The 20,087-nt window shown below is 42.3% G+C and overlaps 1 protein-coding gene across 6 annotated transcripts in view; it reads left to right on the forward strand.

The window, feature by feature from the left end:
* Nucleotides 1-16,984, forward strand: part of st3gal3b (ST3 beta-galactoside alpha-2,3-sialyltransferase 3b) — a 39,548-nt gene extending 22,564 nt beyond the window's left edge. For all 6 annotated transcript variants that reach the window (XM_042227538.1, XM_042227539.1, XM_042227540.1 and 3 more), the window contains 3 exons: nucleotides 9,303-9,449; nucleotides 11,199-11,345; nucleotides 14,165-16,984. In XM_042227538.1, coding sequence (XP_042083472.1) covers nucleotides 9,303-9,449; nucleotides 11,199-11,345; nucleotides 14,165-14,254 — 384 coding nt within the window. In that variant the 3' untranslated portion in view covers nucleotides 14,255-16,984. The remainder of the gene's footprint in view (nucleotides 1-9,302; nucleotides 9,450-11,198; nucleotides 11,346-14,164) is intronic.
* Nucleotides 16,985-20,087: the final 3,103 nt, after the last annotated feature.

Here is a 20,087-nt window from a genome sequence, read left to right on the forward strand (position 1 = left end):
TGTTTTATATCTTTATGAATTTACATTATTGCTGAGTGCTTCTATAAAGCTCAACATATGCAGTGTTAAGCAAAACCAGTCCTCCCTCCTTCTGTGAGTGGAGGTCACAAATTCACCCATAAAGGGCAATAACTTGACTTGATTTTAAATTTGGACGATTTCCCCTTTAAGGCCATTCTGTGCACCGTTGCATCACTTCGAGCACTCTTCCTAGGTTTGAATCGCTCCCTGGCCACTTGCATGCACACTGAAATTTCAGTTGTCAAAACAGCAACACTTCCACTTGGAATTTCCAAAGTGGTGCTTATACACCACTTTGAAAATAGTCATTAGTTATTATTAATCCATGGCTTTCTTCCACAGTGGGCCTTTTATCGTGTCTCCCTGCCTGGTCTCACTTTGGGGGTTCTCTCTCTTTTATTGTAGGGTCTTTACCTTACAATACAAAGCGTCTTGAGGCGACTGTTGTTGAAATTTTGGCGCTGAATAAGTAAAATTTAAATGGATTCGTGAGAAAGGACAGACATACAGAGGTGTGAGTGGTTAGCATGCTTCTGGTCACACTACTGACCTTTTGGGTTTGGACTCTGTGTGCTTTCTCTAAACTACAGTTTGGTGTTCAGGTCGTAGCTTTAGTGTCTGGCTCCAGTGATCATCCTCGACATGAAAGCTGCATCAGACAAACATCAACTGTTGATGTTTGTCTGTGGTGAAATCTAAAAAGAGCACATCCAGGTGGTCATATTGGGATTTCCAGTGAGCAATCAAAAAACTGTGAACACAGGAAGTGGTGCAAAGGTGCACACAGAGGTCTCCTGCGTGGGGAGGAGTGTTGAATTTAAAGCAGATGTTTGTTTGTGTGGGTTTTGGTTTTTTGTTGTTGTTAATGTTGGTGTTGTAAAACTCACATTTGTAATTTTATTAAAAATCAGAGTAGGGAGTGTATTTTTAAGCAGGCAGAATAATCATTTATTTTTGTTGTTTTGTTTTGTTTTGGAAAAAAAGTCTCATCAGAAAACACAGGATTTGGGAAACCTGCTTTATTTTCTGACACAGCCGAGTGAATTTCAGAGACCGTATCCCAGCTGGAATTTTTACAAGGCGGCTTTTGTCAAAATAGAAAGTCACAAGTGGAAAAAAACAGAATAAGGGTGGGTGGGTGGGAATGGACAATACAGTTAGGGTATGGCATAACAAACTGAAACAAAGTAGTAGTGTGAATTTTGGTTAAAGGACAAAAGAAAATGAATAGGTGGAAAGGATAATGTCAAATGGAGTAAAGGGTTAACAGCTGAGGAAAGAGTGAGTAGTGGAAGTTGACAGTAAAATAAAATAAAACTGCTTTCTTGGCTGGCTTATGGCGTCTTCAGCCTTTGATAGTGCCCAGATTTTTGTGGCGTGTCAGATGGAGAGGACAGTGAAAATGGCTGCCTGGATAATTGATCTGGCCCCCGGCGTCTGACTCAGTCCTCTTTGATCTGCTGAGGAAGGAGGAATGCAACTCATGCGTTAATTGTCAGGAAACAGAAATATCATCAGTGTCTTCTGTTTTGAGGCTCGATGACAGCATGGCAGAATAAAACTGACACATGTGCAGACACCCATGTTTGACCTCCAGAAAACAGGAACATAATGGTACACGCTATTTATATGGCAGGAAATCGAATGCAATTCATCTGTACTGCTATTCTAAACAATTTGCTCCATTTTTATTTTGGCAGCTTGTGCCCTTGAAACTCTTTCAGTGTAAAAGTAATCCATTAACGGATATCAGTGTAGTGAGGTGGTTTATAGAATTACAATCCAAAAAAAAAGCCCCTCTAACTGTTCAGGCTTGTTGCTAAGAGTCTACAGTCCTAGAATAGCAGAGTCGGTCAGTTGTGCAATCTGTCGGTTTAAACTGCTTTGGTCCAGATGTTAAATGGGCTGCCTTCCTCATTAGTGCTGACCGTTGCTCCCCGGTAAAGTCTCAGTGGTGGTAGGTGTTGTTATGACTGTAAGCCGATGTGTTTAGGGAATGCTTTAATTTGACACTAGTTTCGAAAGTTGTGTATAATAAGTAGCACGTCACGTTGGTTTAAATGATAAATGAACTGTCTGCAGCGAGCTTTTATGTGCTTATTTAAAAATGCATCACACAGGCATTTAATTTGTTTGCTCACATTAAACTATTTGGTAAGAAGATGCAGCATATACCTTTAGTGAAGCATGAAGCTGCTTGTGTTACTAGGAGAGCAATATCTGTTTGCTGTTGGATTTTCTGCCTTGGCAGCAACATGAAAGAAACCCGTCAAAAGACCGATATCCTGTCTTCATTGTATCTCATTCACTAGCAGCAGGAAAAATGCAGAGTAAACACCAAGATGTTTTTATCTGCACGTTTGATTTCACCTCCCGTGATCTCAGGAAAAACGTTCCTAAAAAAAATAATTGTAATAATGAATTTTTTTAAATATATGTGTGCTCATTATTTTAAAACTATTTTTCTTTACTTCTTACCACACAAACAGGTATTTAATGGAATAAAACAATCATACTTTTGGTAAAGAACTATTTGCAGGAAATCCTCATCATGTAGCAGCAAGCCCCCCCCCCCCCCCCACCCCTTTACTCGATCCATTTTGTTCGTGCTAGAGGGTAACATAATGTAACTCTGGACAGTTGTCCTTCGGGAGCTTTCACAGCCGGGAATTTCTTTGTGTAACCTGCATACTTGGAGCTGGAAGGGATGAAAAACCTTTTTTACTTGCCTTCTGTGGTTATGAAAGCAAGTGTAATTTTTTTTTTTTTTTTTCCCTGAAAGGTTAGTGGGTGGTACACACTTGCGCAGTTCCGAATGACTCATCTAGCCGGTGGTAAATGTGCCGGACTATCCTTCATTTATTGCAGATTTTCATGAGCCTAGAGTGCAGTCTTGGAAAGCTGGCCAGAATACAAATTAGCAAGACAGTTTCCCAATCTGTTATTTAGAGTTTCGGACACTTCCACAAACACGCAGACTCACGCAAAGAAATCCAGTCGTGATCACATCTAATCCTTCTTCCTAATTGTGCCTGTCCTTTTTAATACATACACAGTCCCAAAGCATCACAAAGCTTCCAATTTCCCTTATCCCTCATTGTCTACCTGATTACAAGCTAACTTTCTCACTCTGCCTTAAAATTGGACCCCACAACGGCAACAGGCTGGTTGATTGCCACATTACATGCTGTTTACACATGTGCTCAAACGCGATTTCCACGATTGCTGATATAGTTTTTTTTTCTCTCCTGGGTCTAATTTGCAAAATTTTTTTTCTCCTTCATGCACAGTGTGCACTCACAGTTCATGCACACACAGCCTGCATGTGTTTGTATATGTGGGGATATTTTTAAACAGATCCAGTGAAAGATATACAGCCGGTGGTAAACACGGGGTTTGAAGGTGGAGTGTCGGTGTTCTATCTCTCCTGTTTGTTTACAGGAGCTTTCGCTGCTGGCTGCAGGGCAGAGAGATAAATGATGGATGCAGACAATTTGTCGAAGAAAGTACTTCTCCTTTAATAGAAATGCCGCCAGGGGTTCTTATTCCAAAGTAACAAAATACTAGAGCGTAGCCAATATTTCTGTCTTTTGGTAATGCCAAAAAATCGAGTGTAGCTAAAATATCGAGTCTCTAGAATGGCAAGGGTCTCCACATTATTGAGAAATTTAAATGTAAATTCCCGATGGCTGGAATACTGGTGTGAGCCAGTGAGCTGTGTCACCCCGTGTGGTGCCCAGATTTTTGGGTTTAAATACTTGTCATTTTATCCCAAAAAAGTTTATTGCAACCCTTTCACTGTGGATGAACTGCAGGAAGGTATATGGCTCTTCTTTTAAGCCCAAACATCTGTGGAGAATCCCCCAGTTGCATGCATACATGCATTCATAAACATTTACATACTTGTAAACATGGATTCTGAACGTGAACCAAGTGACTAACGTGGTGTCCGGATGTCACTGATTGCCACGAGTGTTGTGTTTCAGAAGTGCTTCACCTACATAGCCTGCTATGATTTACACTGGGACCTGTACACTGGGTTCCTTTGGTGGATGTTGATTAATGATGTATTTATGAGAGTTTAAGGCGACCTATGAATTGTCAAAAGGTCACCAAAAGAATTGATGTTTGTGTTGTTGTGTTTTTGTTTAGTTTTTTATTCATTTGGGTTTTTGTTTTTTGGTTTTTTTATATATAATGAGATACAAGCAGATCCTTGTGACACTGCTTGTGATCTTTCAACAAGTCACCTGTTATTTCCCAGAGACTTTGCTGCACCTGCTGGTTTTAAAGGTTGTAGTGTTGTGAAGCGGTGAAGCATTGGCACGATTTTCATCTTTGCAATCGTGGAAGTTTGAAGATTTGTGCTTCCCATACCAAATAACCTCAGAGACACCAGGAATCGATCAATCACTGTGACCTCAATGGGAGGAGAGGTTGTGGTATGTGTCAAGAAAACAAAAAACACAAATCGGGGACCGCTTCAGATTCCCTCCTAAAAACAAAGAGGGGGAATATTATAAGTGGACCTTTAGTAACTGTAATCCCCTGCTGCGCACCTCCAGGTTTTACTGCTACCTCCCTCCATTCAGACATTCTTGCACAAATGGCTCCTCTTCAGAGGAGCACTTAAGTGGTAAGACACTACCACTTGTAAACTCAGAGACCTGACATGTACACAGTGCTAATGACCTCCAGGCAGCTGTAATTGTGATTGTTCGCAGTTTGGGGCTGCCGTTTCGTTTTCAAAATTGCTTTAAGTCGGCCCTCCGGAAATTCGGTCCACCTCGTCTGAGCCGTGCAGCTCCACGGCACAAACATCAAACGCAACCACATTCTCGCTCGGTAAGTTTACAGGATTGAAAAACTCCAAAAAGTGTTACGGTTGTCAATCAGGGAAGTAAGGCCATTCGTTGCTATTGAAGCAATACTCTGAGATCAATCTGAAGAGTAGTCACATGTAAGCTAAAACTGAAAACCGCTTCTGGTGACGAGATTGTTTGGTTTCACTGCTTGTGGCAGATGGTTTACGCTGAAGGCATTTAAAGCCACTTGTAGTAATCCTGCAAATGTGAAACCTTTTTCCCTTTATCCCTCATATTTCATTGTTGTTCCGTGTGTCTGCACTTTTTGCTCGGACCCCCAGAAGCTATAGACTGAGCTGGCTGTTTCACTTAACACAGCGGACCACTTTAGTTTTAAGGTGAGTTCAGTTTTGGTTTGGGCTGGAAACCACAATGAAACCAAAGCACGCTAAAAACTCTCAATGCAAGCCCCTAAACCAAAGCTGTTGCTTATTTGAGCCTTTTTATGCAAGGACACAGGATACATACCATTATGTTTATGGACAGTCTAATTTAGGTATCTCACCAGCACATGATCTTAGTTACCTTTTTCGAGATTTTTAGCTCTGTTGTTAACGACCTTTTTCCTTGTACCATTCCTTTTTGCTTCACTTTTTCCATTTGTTTGATCCTTTCCATCTTTAGGCTTACAGTAGGACTTCTCCTCATCCTGTGGCACGCTTTAATCCTCTGATTCAAGATCCCTTTTTTTTTTTCTTCTTCTTTAATGGTTTATGTAATTGTGATTTTTTTTTTTTTTTTTCCAGCAGCTTTGAAATCACAAAACAAATACACTTAGCCTTTGTAAGGCTTCAGCTCAAGCTGGCAAGTTACCTGTACTCTGCCATCTACTTTAATCGTACATGCTTTGTTTGTGGTTTCCGAGGAATCAATAATAGTCCTTTTCTAATCTCAACAGCCTTACTGCTCTATTGGTACATCCTCTTCATCCTCAGCACAGAAAAATCAGTATTGCACAGATATTATCGCAACATCACTGCATTGATATAGTGCTGGGGATTGTCTCACACAGTGCATACATTTAGAACTGCATTTCCAGCTCTCTGCACTGTGTGGTAAACAATGTTTATAATTAGCTCTCAAGAAATGCCATGAATGTTGGCTGTAGTGGACAAATGTGTGTAATTCAGAGTTTGAGGTTAAGCCAGCCCGAGCTGTATGCTGTGCTTTGACGTAGCTGTATAAGCAAGTATAAGCTTGCTGTTCCTGTTATTTGGAAAATTGTTGAATCTGTGAACTCATCATTTCTGCTCATCTGCGCTCAGTTCAGGCTCGTTATGCTTTGAGATCCACCTTCTGACAAGACTGCAAGGAGTTGTATTATCTTTTCCTCAACACGATTGACTGGCACTAAGCTGATTTTTAAGTTTTTGTAACTAAGTAATGTTGACCCCCTCTAGGATCTATCTCCTTGCATTGCAAATAATTAACTCACCCAGTTCAGGTTTGTTTTAACAGGTGCTTTATTGGAGCGCACTGCCTTGTGCACACACTTAAATCTAATAATCTAAACCAATTTAACCATAAAGCTGTCACAGGAGAACGGAAACAGTCATTTCCTCTTTGAACACAGCTCAGTGACAGCCCAGCCAGCCAATGCAGTACACGTGTGTTCACCTTTGGGCATTTGTGCGTCCGTCATTAGCAAGTGGTGTGAAAGACTCTTTCCGTAGCTTCCTATCGTGTCTAGGGCAAAGTTACAGCGCTTTGTTTTGAGAAACAAATGCGTGCTCACACAGAGGTTAGCAGTTAGTCCACAGTGGGAGCCACATCCTGTTCCCTTAAGGCTATTTGTAGGAGCTTTAAGTACAGATTGTACGCTACTCATCGCTGGAAGTGCAGCCTTTTCAGTGCTGCTTTAAAGCAGTTTCTTTTACTCTTTATTTACTGGATACCCATCTTATGTCATTTTGATGTTCATTGTTCTTTGCTGTGTGTTTAACCTTCAATGAAACATCCAAAACAGGGCTTATTATTTGAAATTGAAGTTCTTTCTCATTCTGCTCAGCGGTTTGTCGTCCTTCTCGCATATGTTTCATTTGTAATGTACCAAATGTTTCCAGTGGGTGGCAGGTGTTTACTGCACGCTAGCTAGTTAAGCACCAAGATTATTTTGCTACAAAGCCATATTAATGTAGTACATGCAGGATGTGGTTTGGTAAACTGTATATAATGTTCAAGCCCTAAATGTGCCTCTGTAGAAGCGCAAATTGGCCATAAAAATAGATCAGTTTTCCACTTCCCCTTAATCCACCTTAAATTATCTCTCAGGTACAAGGAAGTCTGTGGAATTAAATGTTAAAATACCAAAAGAAAATTATTATTTCCTGCTCCTGTGATGTGTTCCTGAGCCTGTGTGTTGACTCTATACAGAACTGTCTGGTTTTAATGCAGTGCAGCCCGAGGCTGAACATCACAGCCATTCATGACTTGTTTTCAGTCTTGTTCTTGTGCACAGGAATGCCACTGAATTCTCTGAATATTTTTTATGATCACTAAAACATTTGTAGTTTTATGTTTTGTTTTGTTGGTTTTTTTTTTTCTAAACCATTTGCTCACCAAGTTTTCACAGCATTTTGAAATCCACCATATCTTTCCTTCTCAAAGTTTGGGATCAAGTAAATCATTGCTGTCTGTTTTTTGTTTACATGTTACAAAGTGTTACAGCGTTTTGGAAAACAGGGTTGTGAGCAGCTTCCCACATTCCTGAACTCATAAACATACCCACCGTTCCCATCCTTCCTAACAATCCCAAATCCTTACATACTAATTGCTCATACATTTCTCAAAACCACCTGTACTTGTCTGATCTTCAAAGAGATCCCCACCCTGTGACATTTGTGTGTATGTGCATGTCAGGTCATTGGTGTGTGTGTGTGTGTGTGTGTGTGTGTGTGTGTCATTAGCTGCTCTCCTTCCTAGAATAAAGAAAAAAATGCATCACTCTTTATTCAGCATACACAGACCTGCACACATCCAAACAGCTCGGCTAAATAGATTTCTGGCAAACACAAGCTGTGTTGACAGGAGAGATGAGCTGCTGTTCCTGTCGCGGCTTGCCGAGGGCACAGAGCTGGGCCTGCGTTCAAAAAGAGCCGCCACTGTTGAACCCACAAAGCCATCAGACTTGTTGCTACTGCCTCTGCCAATACACACACACACACACACACACACACACACACACACACACACACACACACACACACACACACACACACACACTCTGCTGTATCAAAGGCAGCCAGGCGAGTGTTTGACTGTTTGAACAGGTGATTCACATTGGCTTCATGGATCTGAGGAGACAAGTCAATCACACACTGTTAATTTGTTACTTGTTAATTTAGTGTAACATTTGAATTGAATGCAGTAAAGGAAGCTAGGACTCAGGATTCACTTGAATTATGTATAAACTTCTCCAAGGGGGAGCTTTTTGTCTGTCTCAGTTTATTAATATCAGTCGGCTGTTCTGGAAGGACCAAGTTGGGCAAGTGCCTTTCATTAGAGTTGCATAATTTTATTCAGGTGGTGTTACTAGCATGTCTGACGGGTTGTGCTTGCGACTGATGAAGATTGCCTTGTGTAAAAAGACCCGAGGTCTCTCGGAACACCCTCGGGTCAAGGTGTGATTTTGTGATTTTCTTTCTAATGCAATATTTACCCAGAGATGTTGAGTATGGATAGGTTCCCAGCAGGGTGTCTGACTTCAGACAAAAGTGGGTCTACAAAAGATTTTTTTGTCAAAATCAATTATTTCACTAATATTGATATTTCCAGAAGCCTGAGAAAATTGTAGGAAACAAAGTCTCCGCACGGTAATGGAGCAGTTTTGCTCCAGAGTCGGTGCATATTAACACGGCAGCACTATTATCAGCACCTATAATCATTCTCCTTATTTGGTGTTCACTTAGATTATGAAGTATTCTTTCTCAGAAGGAAAATGGCACTAAAGCCTTAAAGGTTCAACTGTGTGTCGCACTATTGTCTTATCTACATCTTCTAAAACTTTGATGAGGACTTTAGTGCAGCCTCTCGTTACCACTCTAGGGCAACTGCATCTCTCACAAACTGCTAGACTTTCCTTCTGATGGGTCAAAATTGCTGGTGTCCTGCAAACAGCAACCCCCAACCTCCCCTTCATTCATTAAAGGTCCAGAAGTAATTTCCCCAATCAGTGGTAGACGGAGCCTGGCTTCTGGTTTGCTTCTTTGTTTAAGGAGGATAATCTTTTGTTGATGTTTGGTTGGTAAATTTTAGTTGCCTATCACCAATGCCATCAATTGAAACCTTTAGTTGTTGTTTTTTGTTTTTTCCCATTTGTGCCTCTGTGACATGTCTCTAATCTGACAGTGTAAAATAAATTCTTTACCATACACAAACTGACCTTTTTCTGCTGTCCTCCATCTTTTTACTTTTCAGAGGGGCACAGATGGCTTTTGGAAGTCGGTGGCTCAGTCTGTGCCTCGGGAGCCGACAGAGATGAGAATCCTCAACCCCTACTTCATCCAGGAGGCTGCATTCCAGTTCATTGGCCTGCCATTCAACAATGGCCTCATGGGCAAAGGAGTAAGTAACAGTGGAACTTTACTTTTGTTTTAAACCTTCACTGTAGGTATGTTGTAACTGCACACCCTTCTTAAAAAAAACAAAAAACCTGCACTGTGTCCAGTGGTGTAACCTGACGTGCACCCCCCTTGAAATGTAACTGTGCAGTCCAGACAAGGATAAATGCTGGCAACTGCGTCGGCCAGTTACGTAGGCTACATCAGATATCGACTTTGTATGCATAGATGAGACGTTCATCTGTTTTTGTAAGAGAATGAGAGCTCGATATCCAGAAAGAATGGGGAGGGGATTGGACTGTGTTTCCAAATGAAATGCAGAATAATTACAGTCCCACTCGTCTGCGCCCTGCTTACACAAGAGTCTTTTTCCTTTTTCTTTTTCTTTTTTTTTTTTAAGTAACTAATTGAAGAAAATATACACATGTTATATAATCTGCTGATTCTGGAGCCATTTAGGGGCTTATTTTGCTGTAAGTTATGAGCAGAGTTCATTCTTGGAACAGGAGCTGCGATTAGGGAGCCACGGATCTAAAGCGTTCCGATCTTTCACTGCATTTTACTTCGGTACATTAAAAACTAGTGAATACTCGCTGTAACCCGGAGCCAGGGTGGATCCCTCTGCCGTGTCATCCCTTTAACCAGAGAATATTTTGTTTAAGAAGTAAAGTGATGAAATTTAAATTGGTGGCTATCAAATCGATTGCAGAGCAGAAAAATTACAAACTAAACATCAGACTGTTTGAAATTAAATACTGGTGTGCAAGTGTATATAGTGTGTGTGTGTGTATGTGTCTGTGTACACTTGGCAAGTAAAGGGGGGATAGGGGGAATTGGAGGGGACATGAGGAGTGTATCACCCTAACACCACCCTCTGGGGGCCACCAAGAACACCCCTGCATGAACTCAGCTCTGCAACATGTGTTGAACATGTGGGCATCACATTATATATGTGTGTGTTTGTGCGTAAGAGAGCGAGTGCATGATGATCTGTGTGCACGTTTGTGTTTGTGTCTGGGTGTTTGCAGGGCTGTCTGGCTGCAGAGTTGTATGATTTGGCACATTCTTTCCCTAGAAACACTTTACCGTTTCTCCTCTGACCATCACAGTGTATGTTTATGTACATGGAAATTAATGAGGAGGACTATTTGTTATACTGGTGTTTATGTTGAGTGTGTGTGGCTGCATGTGTGTAAAATAATCTCTTATTAGAACATGCAGTGGGGGGTTGGCCAGCTGCTGGTTCAGCTCCACCTACCCTGAGGGCTGAAAATCAGGGTAATGATTTAAATAGGGCCTCCCTCTGCTTTCTTCTGCCCCTGCATTCCCCCCCCCCCCCCACACACACCCTCTGTTGTTCTGCAACATCCTCACACACAATCAAACACACAGAGGCCCTTTTACCTACCCCCCCAAATCCCAGATCTCTGGCACCCCAGGGCGGTTAGGAAGCACAGCTTCAACCCTGTAGCTCAGCGTGTCGTAGCAGGGGTCTACAGGCATCACATCTCAAAGGTAATAGTTAATCACCAAGTGTTCAGAGTCAGTTAGCAGCAGTGAAGTAGAACAAAGACAGAAGTACCGAAGACGGAGGGAGGGAAGCAGATACGAGAGTGGTAGAATACATCTGTGTCAGATGCAATGAGAAAATTATAATAATAATTGGGTAGATTTTCTTTTGTCATGCCTGTTTTTCATTTTAATAAAGTGTGCGTGTGCGTGTGTGTTGCCCACACCTGTGTTTCTGCCACAGAACATTCCAACTTTGGGGACTGTTGCTATAACAATGGCACTGCACAACTGCGACGAGGTGGCGGTGGCTGGTTTTGGTTACGACATGAACAAGCCCTACGCACCTCTGCACTACTACGAGTCTGTCAAGATGTCCGCCATTAAAGAGGTGAGCGTTCGCACATCAGCACTTATTTCACTACAGGGTAATCCAGCATTGGAGGCACTCTTTAAGATTTCTTTAAATGAAATGCGGAACGACGTGGGCTCATTCCTAATGAGAACAATATATTCTAGCTGCTCCTTACCCTTTGGCCACAGTAGAATAACCAAAGTAACCACTGTAGACTTTGATTAGGAGGGACCACCACTCCTGTGAAGGAGTGCGAGGGGGACGTGAACTGGCCTACAGCCAAAATACATTCACTACAAAGCAGTCACTGTTTGGACTTATGGTAATATTAGTCCAAGAATTCTTTTGGGGTTCAACTTCTCCCATTTTTTTTCTTCTTTAAAGCCAAAATTATAGCCGTTATGAGCTTATGGGAAGAAAAAATGCTTGGAGGTGCTCCGGAGTGCTAAACAGCTCTTTGCAGTTAGCTAATGGTTGTTCTACAAATATTTAAGATTACAAGGGACTGTTAAAGCTGCAGAGGTGTCAGGAACATTTTGTCTGATAACTGTGCCATCAGCTCAAAGTCTCTGGATGTTTTGTGAAAGGATTAACTTTCCAAAAAATATCCCTTCACTGATCCAATATCTTCTATAGTTAAGATGTGTAAATGCCATAGTATGCTATACACAGTATTTCAATACTTTTTAAACCATTCAGTGACCCCTCGTGCCCTTCAGATGGATGTAGACTACGCCCATCAGAATCAGGAAATGCTACATTGTAAGATGAAAGCAATCACTAAACAGCTTGTTGTGGAGTGATGCTTCAAAGAGGAAAAGCATGCCAGCCACATGGCCACAAGAGAGTAACGGCCACCTCGATACTGAGGTTTAAGAGCTCAGGCACTTCTCTTAATTTGTCACCTGTCTGTAACTTTACGTCCCATTTGACTTGGAAAATTAAGTCAGAGCTGCTTTCATGAAAGATTAAAAGCACAGATTAGTGGAAACCAGAGAAAATGTCTGGGGGAAAAAAAAGGGAAACAAACCCGTACGTATATTAAACCATAAACAAAATGAAAGATTGGTGAAACTTCCTGATAAATTAAAACATAAATTCATGAAAGATGAAAAATGAAAATCGTCGAACTAAATTTTTAGATTGAAGTGGGAACGGTCTTTCATCAGTCACTTAAACTATCGTTTTCTAAAGTCCTCATGACGGAGCTCTCTCTGCTCCATCACGTCTGGATCTCTGTGTTTACACTGAAACCGAGCTGAATCAGAGATGTCACCCCTGCGCTGACATGTGTAAACCATGAGCTCAGTATGATGATAACCTTTGTCTAAACTCCCAGTAAACCTTTGGCATTTATTGTCATCATCTTCATCAGCATTGTCATCATCAGCCATACATGGCTAATTAATGTTAATGTTTTTAGCCTTTCTTTTTTTTTTTTATCTCTGTTGTTTGGAAAGCTTAACCAGCGCCTGAGGTTTTGATTTTTCTGGAACTTTAGAACTTAGGCCTGTTCTTTAACTGTCTGGGTGGAGGATTAAAATCCACAATACATGTCTATCTATGCATCCTCATTTTTGTCATCTCAAAGCTGTGCTTGGAAATGATCTAATTTAAACTGACCGGATCAATAGTTGATGAAATGACTGTGAAGACCCACAGAGAATGATGACTTGAGGCTGTGGAGCCATTGGCATCTTTCTGCTCATCTTCCAGTTTTGATTTTATGGTCGCAACTTTAACATTTGTGTCATGTGGAGTTTCACTAAAGAAAGAAGTCGAGGAGGAATAAAGTCTTACAGTTATTATTTGGAAGTTACCCAAAGACATGATTGCAACCAATGCATATGTTGCCCTGTCTGTCCCGTGTCATGTGTGCAAAGTGGATACGGATAGACTTTTAGTGAAGCTGAGAAGGCATTGCGGTTTATTTCTACCCTGCTCCTCCTCGTCTTTTAGCTGCTTCCTATAGGGGTCACCACAGCGGATCGTCATTAAAGCTAATGAAACACCATAAAACCAGCCAGAGTGGAAGCTAAAAGCAAATAGAGCAAACTGTCTCGAGTGCTTACATGCTGGATTCCATATTAGATGACGACCCCACAAGGTGCACTTTTCAGTTTCGCTACCTCTGAGTAGTTTACATGAAAAACGCCAACTTGTGTGCAAATATTCACAAATTACTGGCAACCAAATCTGCTAGCGACCAAAGCAGCTGGAAGGAGCTTTTCATGGTGGACCTTTTTAATGATAGCGATTGCACGTAACCTTAAGTAAATATTTGCCAACTGGTCGCGGAATACACGCTTTTCTCTCCCAACCAGTGGTTGCCAGCAGGTCGTTATTGTTGTTATTGTATTTTAAATGTCATTGTAATTTTGCTGGTGACTTCTGCGAAAACTGCAGGTTATTGTTCTTTCAGGCTGTGGCGTTTCCCATCATGTAATTGTAGGAGGCTTGACCCAGACAGACACACAGCCAGACCTTATAAGAGAGTCTTGAAGCTCTCCACTTTTTTTCATTCTCTCTCATAGGTCTCTTCCTCCACCCTGTGCCTCCTTTCTCTATATATTCCTTCTCCTTTTATCCCTAACTATCCCACTGGACTGAATTCTTATAGCACAGCAGGACAGAAGACTGACCACCACGGCTTAACACATGCTCCATTGTTGTACACTTGAACACCCACATGTATAGACACTGGGGATATAGTAACCCTAAACTTAACATACAGTTTTGTCTGGCACTGTTGGAAAATGTGCTGTTTAATATGCCTCCTCCCACCACTTATCCTCGTGTTTCATCTGTGATGTTGTATCTTTCTGAACATGTCCTTTCCTTTGATTATCCTGCAGTCATGGACACACAACATATCCAAGGAAAAGGAGTTCCTTCGTAAGCTGGTGAAGGCAAACGTCATCAAAGATCTGACCAATGGTATCTAAGTTTACACCCGCCCACAGTCTCCCTCCGCCATTCCCAAAAGACTACTAGCAGGAAGCTGGGAAATGGATTGACTTTTTGAAGAAGGAAAAAAAAAAACCCTGGAGTCCGGGTGGCCTGCACACTGCCGGGGTTTTTATATCAAAGGATATTTAAAAAAGAATAAAATACAGGAGGGATTCTGTGGAGAGACGCGCACACACGTGCCTTCTGAACCAAAGACTCTTGCTGATTGAAGCGGGGGGAAACGAGCATGGGGGGAGCACTGGATCTGCGTAGTTTTGCGTCTTATCAAAAGACATTCGCAGGAACGCTCCGCCGGCCCCACACTGCAGTGTTTACCACTTCAAAGCCCCGAGTATTACATGAATGAACAGTAAGAGCAGAGGTGACACTTTATGACCCACAGAAGTCAGAGTTTAGCTTGATGTTCCGGTCAGTCTGGTGAAGAGACAGAAGACAAAGGGATGGAGAAGGACTATTAGAATGTGTGGGGATGGTTGAATATTAGCAGTGCCAAATGTACCTCGTAGAGAGAAGAGGCCACCCCCCTCTCCTTCTGCTGCCTGAATGTATTCTTGTTCCTCATTGTAAATATCAAAAATAATTTTTACTGTGCTTTTTAAAGCGCTGCAGCAGCTGCCCTGATCCTCGTCTGTCACTACTTCATTCATTCATTCATTTTTTTCCCCCCATTCTGTACTGACTTAAAAACTAACACGTGCTCCACCAGATGATCCCTGACACCCCCCACCTGTCACAAAGACTGGTGTTGCTTTGACACACTAATATAAGCTTGCGGCTCCCCATGCTGTTTGCATCAGGAAAGAAGCCACCAAAAAGCTAAATATTAATGAAGACTGAAGCTCTTTGAGGTATTTAAAATTGAAGTTTATGTGAGGTATTTTAAAACTACATCTTCTTTTTTTCAATAAAGATGCTATCTTTTGTAGTTTTTAAAGTTGCCCACCTGTAAGAGAGAAAGTAAGACACTGCAGTCTCCTCTTACTTAATCCTATCTTTGTTCATGAGACATAAAGTGATCCAGGGTGTTTTATGGCATCCCTTTTCCATTCTCCTGTTGCTGCAGAGGTTTTGTTCGTCACTAAATGGTGAACTCTTAGATTGTGGAATATATATTATTGTTTTTTGTTTATTTATTTTGTTCCAAAGTCCCAGTGTTTTGGTCACAGGCAGGCCTGCTTTCTGTTCTAAACAAAAGTTTGCATTTGTGCTTTAAACTTCAGCACCATGTGCTTCCCCAGAGACTGCAGCATCATCTAGGCTTGTGGCAGAAGTAACCGTGCGACTGAATCTGCTTTAAACTGGATGGGTGTTAAATGTCTGCACCTCTTCATTTTCTTTGTTTTATGCAGCGTTTGTTAACACAACACATGTGACCTTCTGTGACATCGGGCGTTAAGAAAGAAAGGAGAAAAAAAGTTCCACAGGTGATAAATGCCACCTTCAGTTTGAAATTAATGTGCTGCTGAGGCCTTTGCACTTCTCACATGGAGATCCTGTTGCAGGCTTCTCTGTATTTTAACATTGAACATATTCGTGATCTCTCACTCACACAAACCACACACACACGCGCGCAATCTCCTTCAAACAGTGAGGGAGAGCGAGAAGATGCATATGTTCATCATATTATATGAATGCGATAATCAGCTTTATATAGTGATGGTGCATTTTAAAAACTGCTTTACCAAAGCAGGGTTTATTTTACTTTTTTTGTGAATAGGGTTTTCTCCAGTTTTCTGTCTTTTTAACTCTTCTATTGGAAGTGTAGATTGTATACACATACACACACGCGCGTGATGCATTGCTCTTTTTGTTTCCTTCATGCTCATTAGTTTCCACACGCTGCCAGGGTCGTGCATCGTCACGCCATGCACAGTTCCTTTCGGAATGGTTCTCCTGGGTTTGAAAATGGATACTTTTTTCTTTTTTGGAAAACTGGGCCCCGTTTGGGCCTTTGTCTGAGAGCAAAAGGTACAGGGAACATCTGAGCATTGCACTATCATGAGGCACTGTCAGTGCCTTACACCTCATCACCTGGAAGCTGTAGCGAGGAGTGTGACTGCTGTGAAAGAGAACAAAGGCAGCTGATTCCGGTATGTAGACGCAGCTCCAGCTCCGGGTCAGGACAGGTCTCATTCCTGGGGTTTGGGACCGGTCCACTTCATGTATGTACTGTATGTACATTGTATACAATCCAAGGTCAAGTTGAAGCCCTATACTGTTTTGGGTTTTGTGTTTTAGGGGGAAATGATGTATATATTGTACTTTAATAAACAAGATGGCTACTTACATTAAATCATTTGAAAACTATGATTTAAAAAAAAAATCAAATATTTGCTGTTTGAACCCTAAAACACAGAAAACTACTAGTATGGTCTTCAAAGCTACGAGTCTAAGCAGATCCTTAATTGGAAAGGAGCCCATTTCTGTCTTACTTTTTAGGTTTTTAATTTTTATTTTTAAACGAATGCTGGATAAGTTCACATGTGTTACGTCCAAATTGCCTTTTTTCTTTTCTTCTAATCTGTTCAAAATAAAGCAGAATGTATTTGCTTTTGTTGTTCGTGGTATTTATAAATCTTTAATTTTGAAGCATTAACAGGAGGTCAAAGTGATTGAACGTGTTAATTCTTTTTTTTACACACACGCGCACACACACACAGTTACAAAAGGCTTTCTGTTACCTAATAAAAAGGTTTGTAATGGAACTTTGTGCGTGTGGTCTTTTCATTTTATTGTAAATGACCTTATTGGAGACATGCATCCATCCATCCATTCGCTTCCGCTTCTCCTTTTCAGGGTCGCGGGGGGCGCTGGAGCCTATCCCAGCTGTCATAGGGCGAGAGGCGGGGTACACCCTGGACAGGTCGCCAGTCTGTCGCAGGGCTAACACATAGGGACAGACAACCATCACTACATTCACTGCACATTCACACCTAGTGACAATTTGGATTAATCAATTAACCTATCCCCACAAGCTGCATGTCTTTGGACCGGTGGGAGGAAGCCGGAGTACCCGGAGAGAACCCACGCAAACACGGGGAGAACATGCAAACTCCACACAGAAAGACCCCGGCCTGATGGTGGAATTGAACTCAGGACCTTCTTGCTGTGCGGCAACAGTGCTAACCACCGTGCCACCGTGGCTGTCCAAACTGATTGTTTGTGCAGGAAATTAATTTGATGTGGTTGGTCCACCTTCTGCTTTTAATCTAGCTTTTATCACAAAGTGCCAGCTCTGGGCTCAAATATGTCTGCGGTGTGGCCCTCGGTGTCTTAGTCTGGCATGCTGATAGTGGAGCAGTCCTCATGAAATGTGCAGCAGGTTGGAACACCGTCTGCCTCCTCCCGTTTCAGGGGATACAGAGTGCAGGAAACCCAGTGGAGATGAAGGAGGGATGGGATGGAGCAGTGCGGAGAAGGGGATTTCCTCCGCTGATCTGTGCTCTGTATCTCCAACCTGCAGAGCCAGGGGAAATCATTTTTCAATCCTCCAGCGACCAGGCTTCCTCTCTAATTCACTCCTTTTTCTCTTGTGTGTTTATCTCGCTCCCTCTGTTACTCGTTTCCCATGTTGTGCTCTGCTGCACTGTTCACTTCTCCCTCTTCACCTGCTCGTTGCTAACAGGGATCAAATTTCACTGGAAGTCACGAGGGACTCATTTGAGACACACAATGAATACACGGTACTATTCAGCTGCCGCACACAAACTTTCACTTCCCTACAAACGTGATCATAAACCACAGCTGTGAGGTGAAGGAAGACAAGACGCCGAGGGCCCTTAAAGCGCCTCCACAGCGTCCCATCCCATCCTGCTGTTAATGGGGTGCCAGAAACTTGCCCCCCCCCCCCCCTTACACACACACACACACACACACAAGTCACGTCTCACTGGTCACCGCAACCGCAGAACTCGAGCTACCCTGACTCGACAAATTTCCAGACGTCCACAAGGGTGGGGTCGAGTGCTCTCTCCCTCCCTGCAGCAAGGGGAATATTTGCCACCTGGGATCTCCCCGAGGCAGCTGGCCGGCCCGGCTGGCTGGCTGGAGGCGGCTGCTTTCGCTGGTCCGGTAGACAGGGTATGAGCAGGCCTGCACCTCTTCAGCCGACGGACTTTTTATTCTGAGCGACAGGTTCCCCCTGGCCCCACCTCCTCTCTGAAGGCTTGGAACAGAGAGGCCATGACCTCTGAGCCTGAAATTCAAACTCCTCGTAAAAAGAAAGTTGGAGAGGGTGAAAACACCCATTCAGACACCCGTTTCTCTCTTCCCCTGCTCTGTTTAGCTAATGCCGGGTCAGCTGAGATGAACATTCCCACACAGTGTCGTTTACCTTTGTCTGTGGATCGGACACACCTACAGGGCCTGTCATGCTCCTGTAATGCAGATGGATGTGTCTTCCTTTCCCGTCGGCATCTGAACTTGTCCTCTGCTGTGGCTCATTCTAGATCAGCTGAAAGTTGATACGTATTGGATTATGGATGGAAAGATGTATATGTATATATTTTAATGGATATTTTATTCTCAGAGGAAAATAAATATATATTATTAGTAATATTTCCTGGCCCGATTCTTGATTATCCAAAGCAATAAACAAAACCTTGTGTGCATAGACGTTTGACTATTGATTGATTTGATTCCTTAGCTCATCCCTTCAGCTGTGCCTCGAGAGATAGAACTGAAGCCACTGACACTGTGAAGTTTCACCACTGTTTACTCTGCGCACGCTCCATCCATCCATCCACGTAATAGCAGCCCCAATCAAGCCACATGCCGACGCTTTGCTTTATGATTTGTTTGTATGAACAATGATACAACAAATCTGGTGGACGCCTGCAGGAATGCAGCTTTGAAATGCTGGGATGAGGCGGTAATTACTGGAGATTTATCAGCGCCGTGTGTACACTTGTTGAGCTAATGTGGAAACGGGGTGCTGTGCAGTCCGCTGTTTTGCTGCTCTCCGAGCTTCATTGTGCTCTCTCTCTCTCTGGCAGGTGTGGCCTGGGGGCTTTAAAGTCAGTGTATTGGAAGAGAGGAGTTCCCACTTGAAAAGTGAAAACAAATTTAAATGTGGGAAGAGGCCCAAGAAAAGAGAGTCACCTTTTGGATAAAGAAAGGACAAATGGGCGACAGGGGCAGTGACCTGTGCCTCCAGAAGAGACCAGAGAAACGTTGGAGAGAATACAAAAATATACTCCGAGTCTCCTTCACATGACAGCACTCTTCTCTCTCCCCTCTGTCTCCCAAAAAGTGATTTCCAATGCTTCTCTGTGTTTTCTATGTGTAATACCTTTGCTTATATTGCTAAGTAGACTGCAGTCAACAGGAATTAAGAAGGGATTATATATAAAATAAAGAAATGACCTGTTTTGCAAGTATCTCTATAACCTACATTACAATCAATCCAGTCCAATACCTCGATAGAACTGTTAGTTGCAATTTCTGCTTCCCTCTTGGCCAGATCTCTCTTTAAAAAAGACATTTTAATGTCAATGACACTTATTTTACCTGCATAAATAAAGGGTATATAAAATTGATGTCGCCAAATATTTATTCCAGCTGTTACCTTGTAATCGGAATGATCTTTCTTGCTCAAAATGGCTTGAAATTATAGGTCAACAAGCCATTTGCGGTAGTTCAAATACATGCAATCACTTTTTGGCTTGGCACATCTGGTCCTGAATGTGAGTGGACCCAGCAGCTCGTCCCAAAAGGACGGGACTGCATGTTTGGTCAGCAAATGTTCTGGGTTCACTTGACACACCAGAAACATTTTGATATAAAAAAAAAATATCGTCCTCGTAAATT

Source organism: Haplochromis burtoni, unplaced genomic scaffold, assembly GCF_018398535.1.
Source record: "Haplochromis burtoni strain Fernald_Lab_line unplaced genomic scaffold, NCSU_Asbu1 Contig_266, whole genome shotgun sequence".
Lineage (NCBI taxonomy): Eukaryota > Metazoa > Chordata > Actinopteri > Cichliformes > Cichlidae > Haplochromis > Haplochromis burtoni.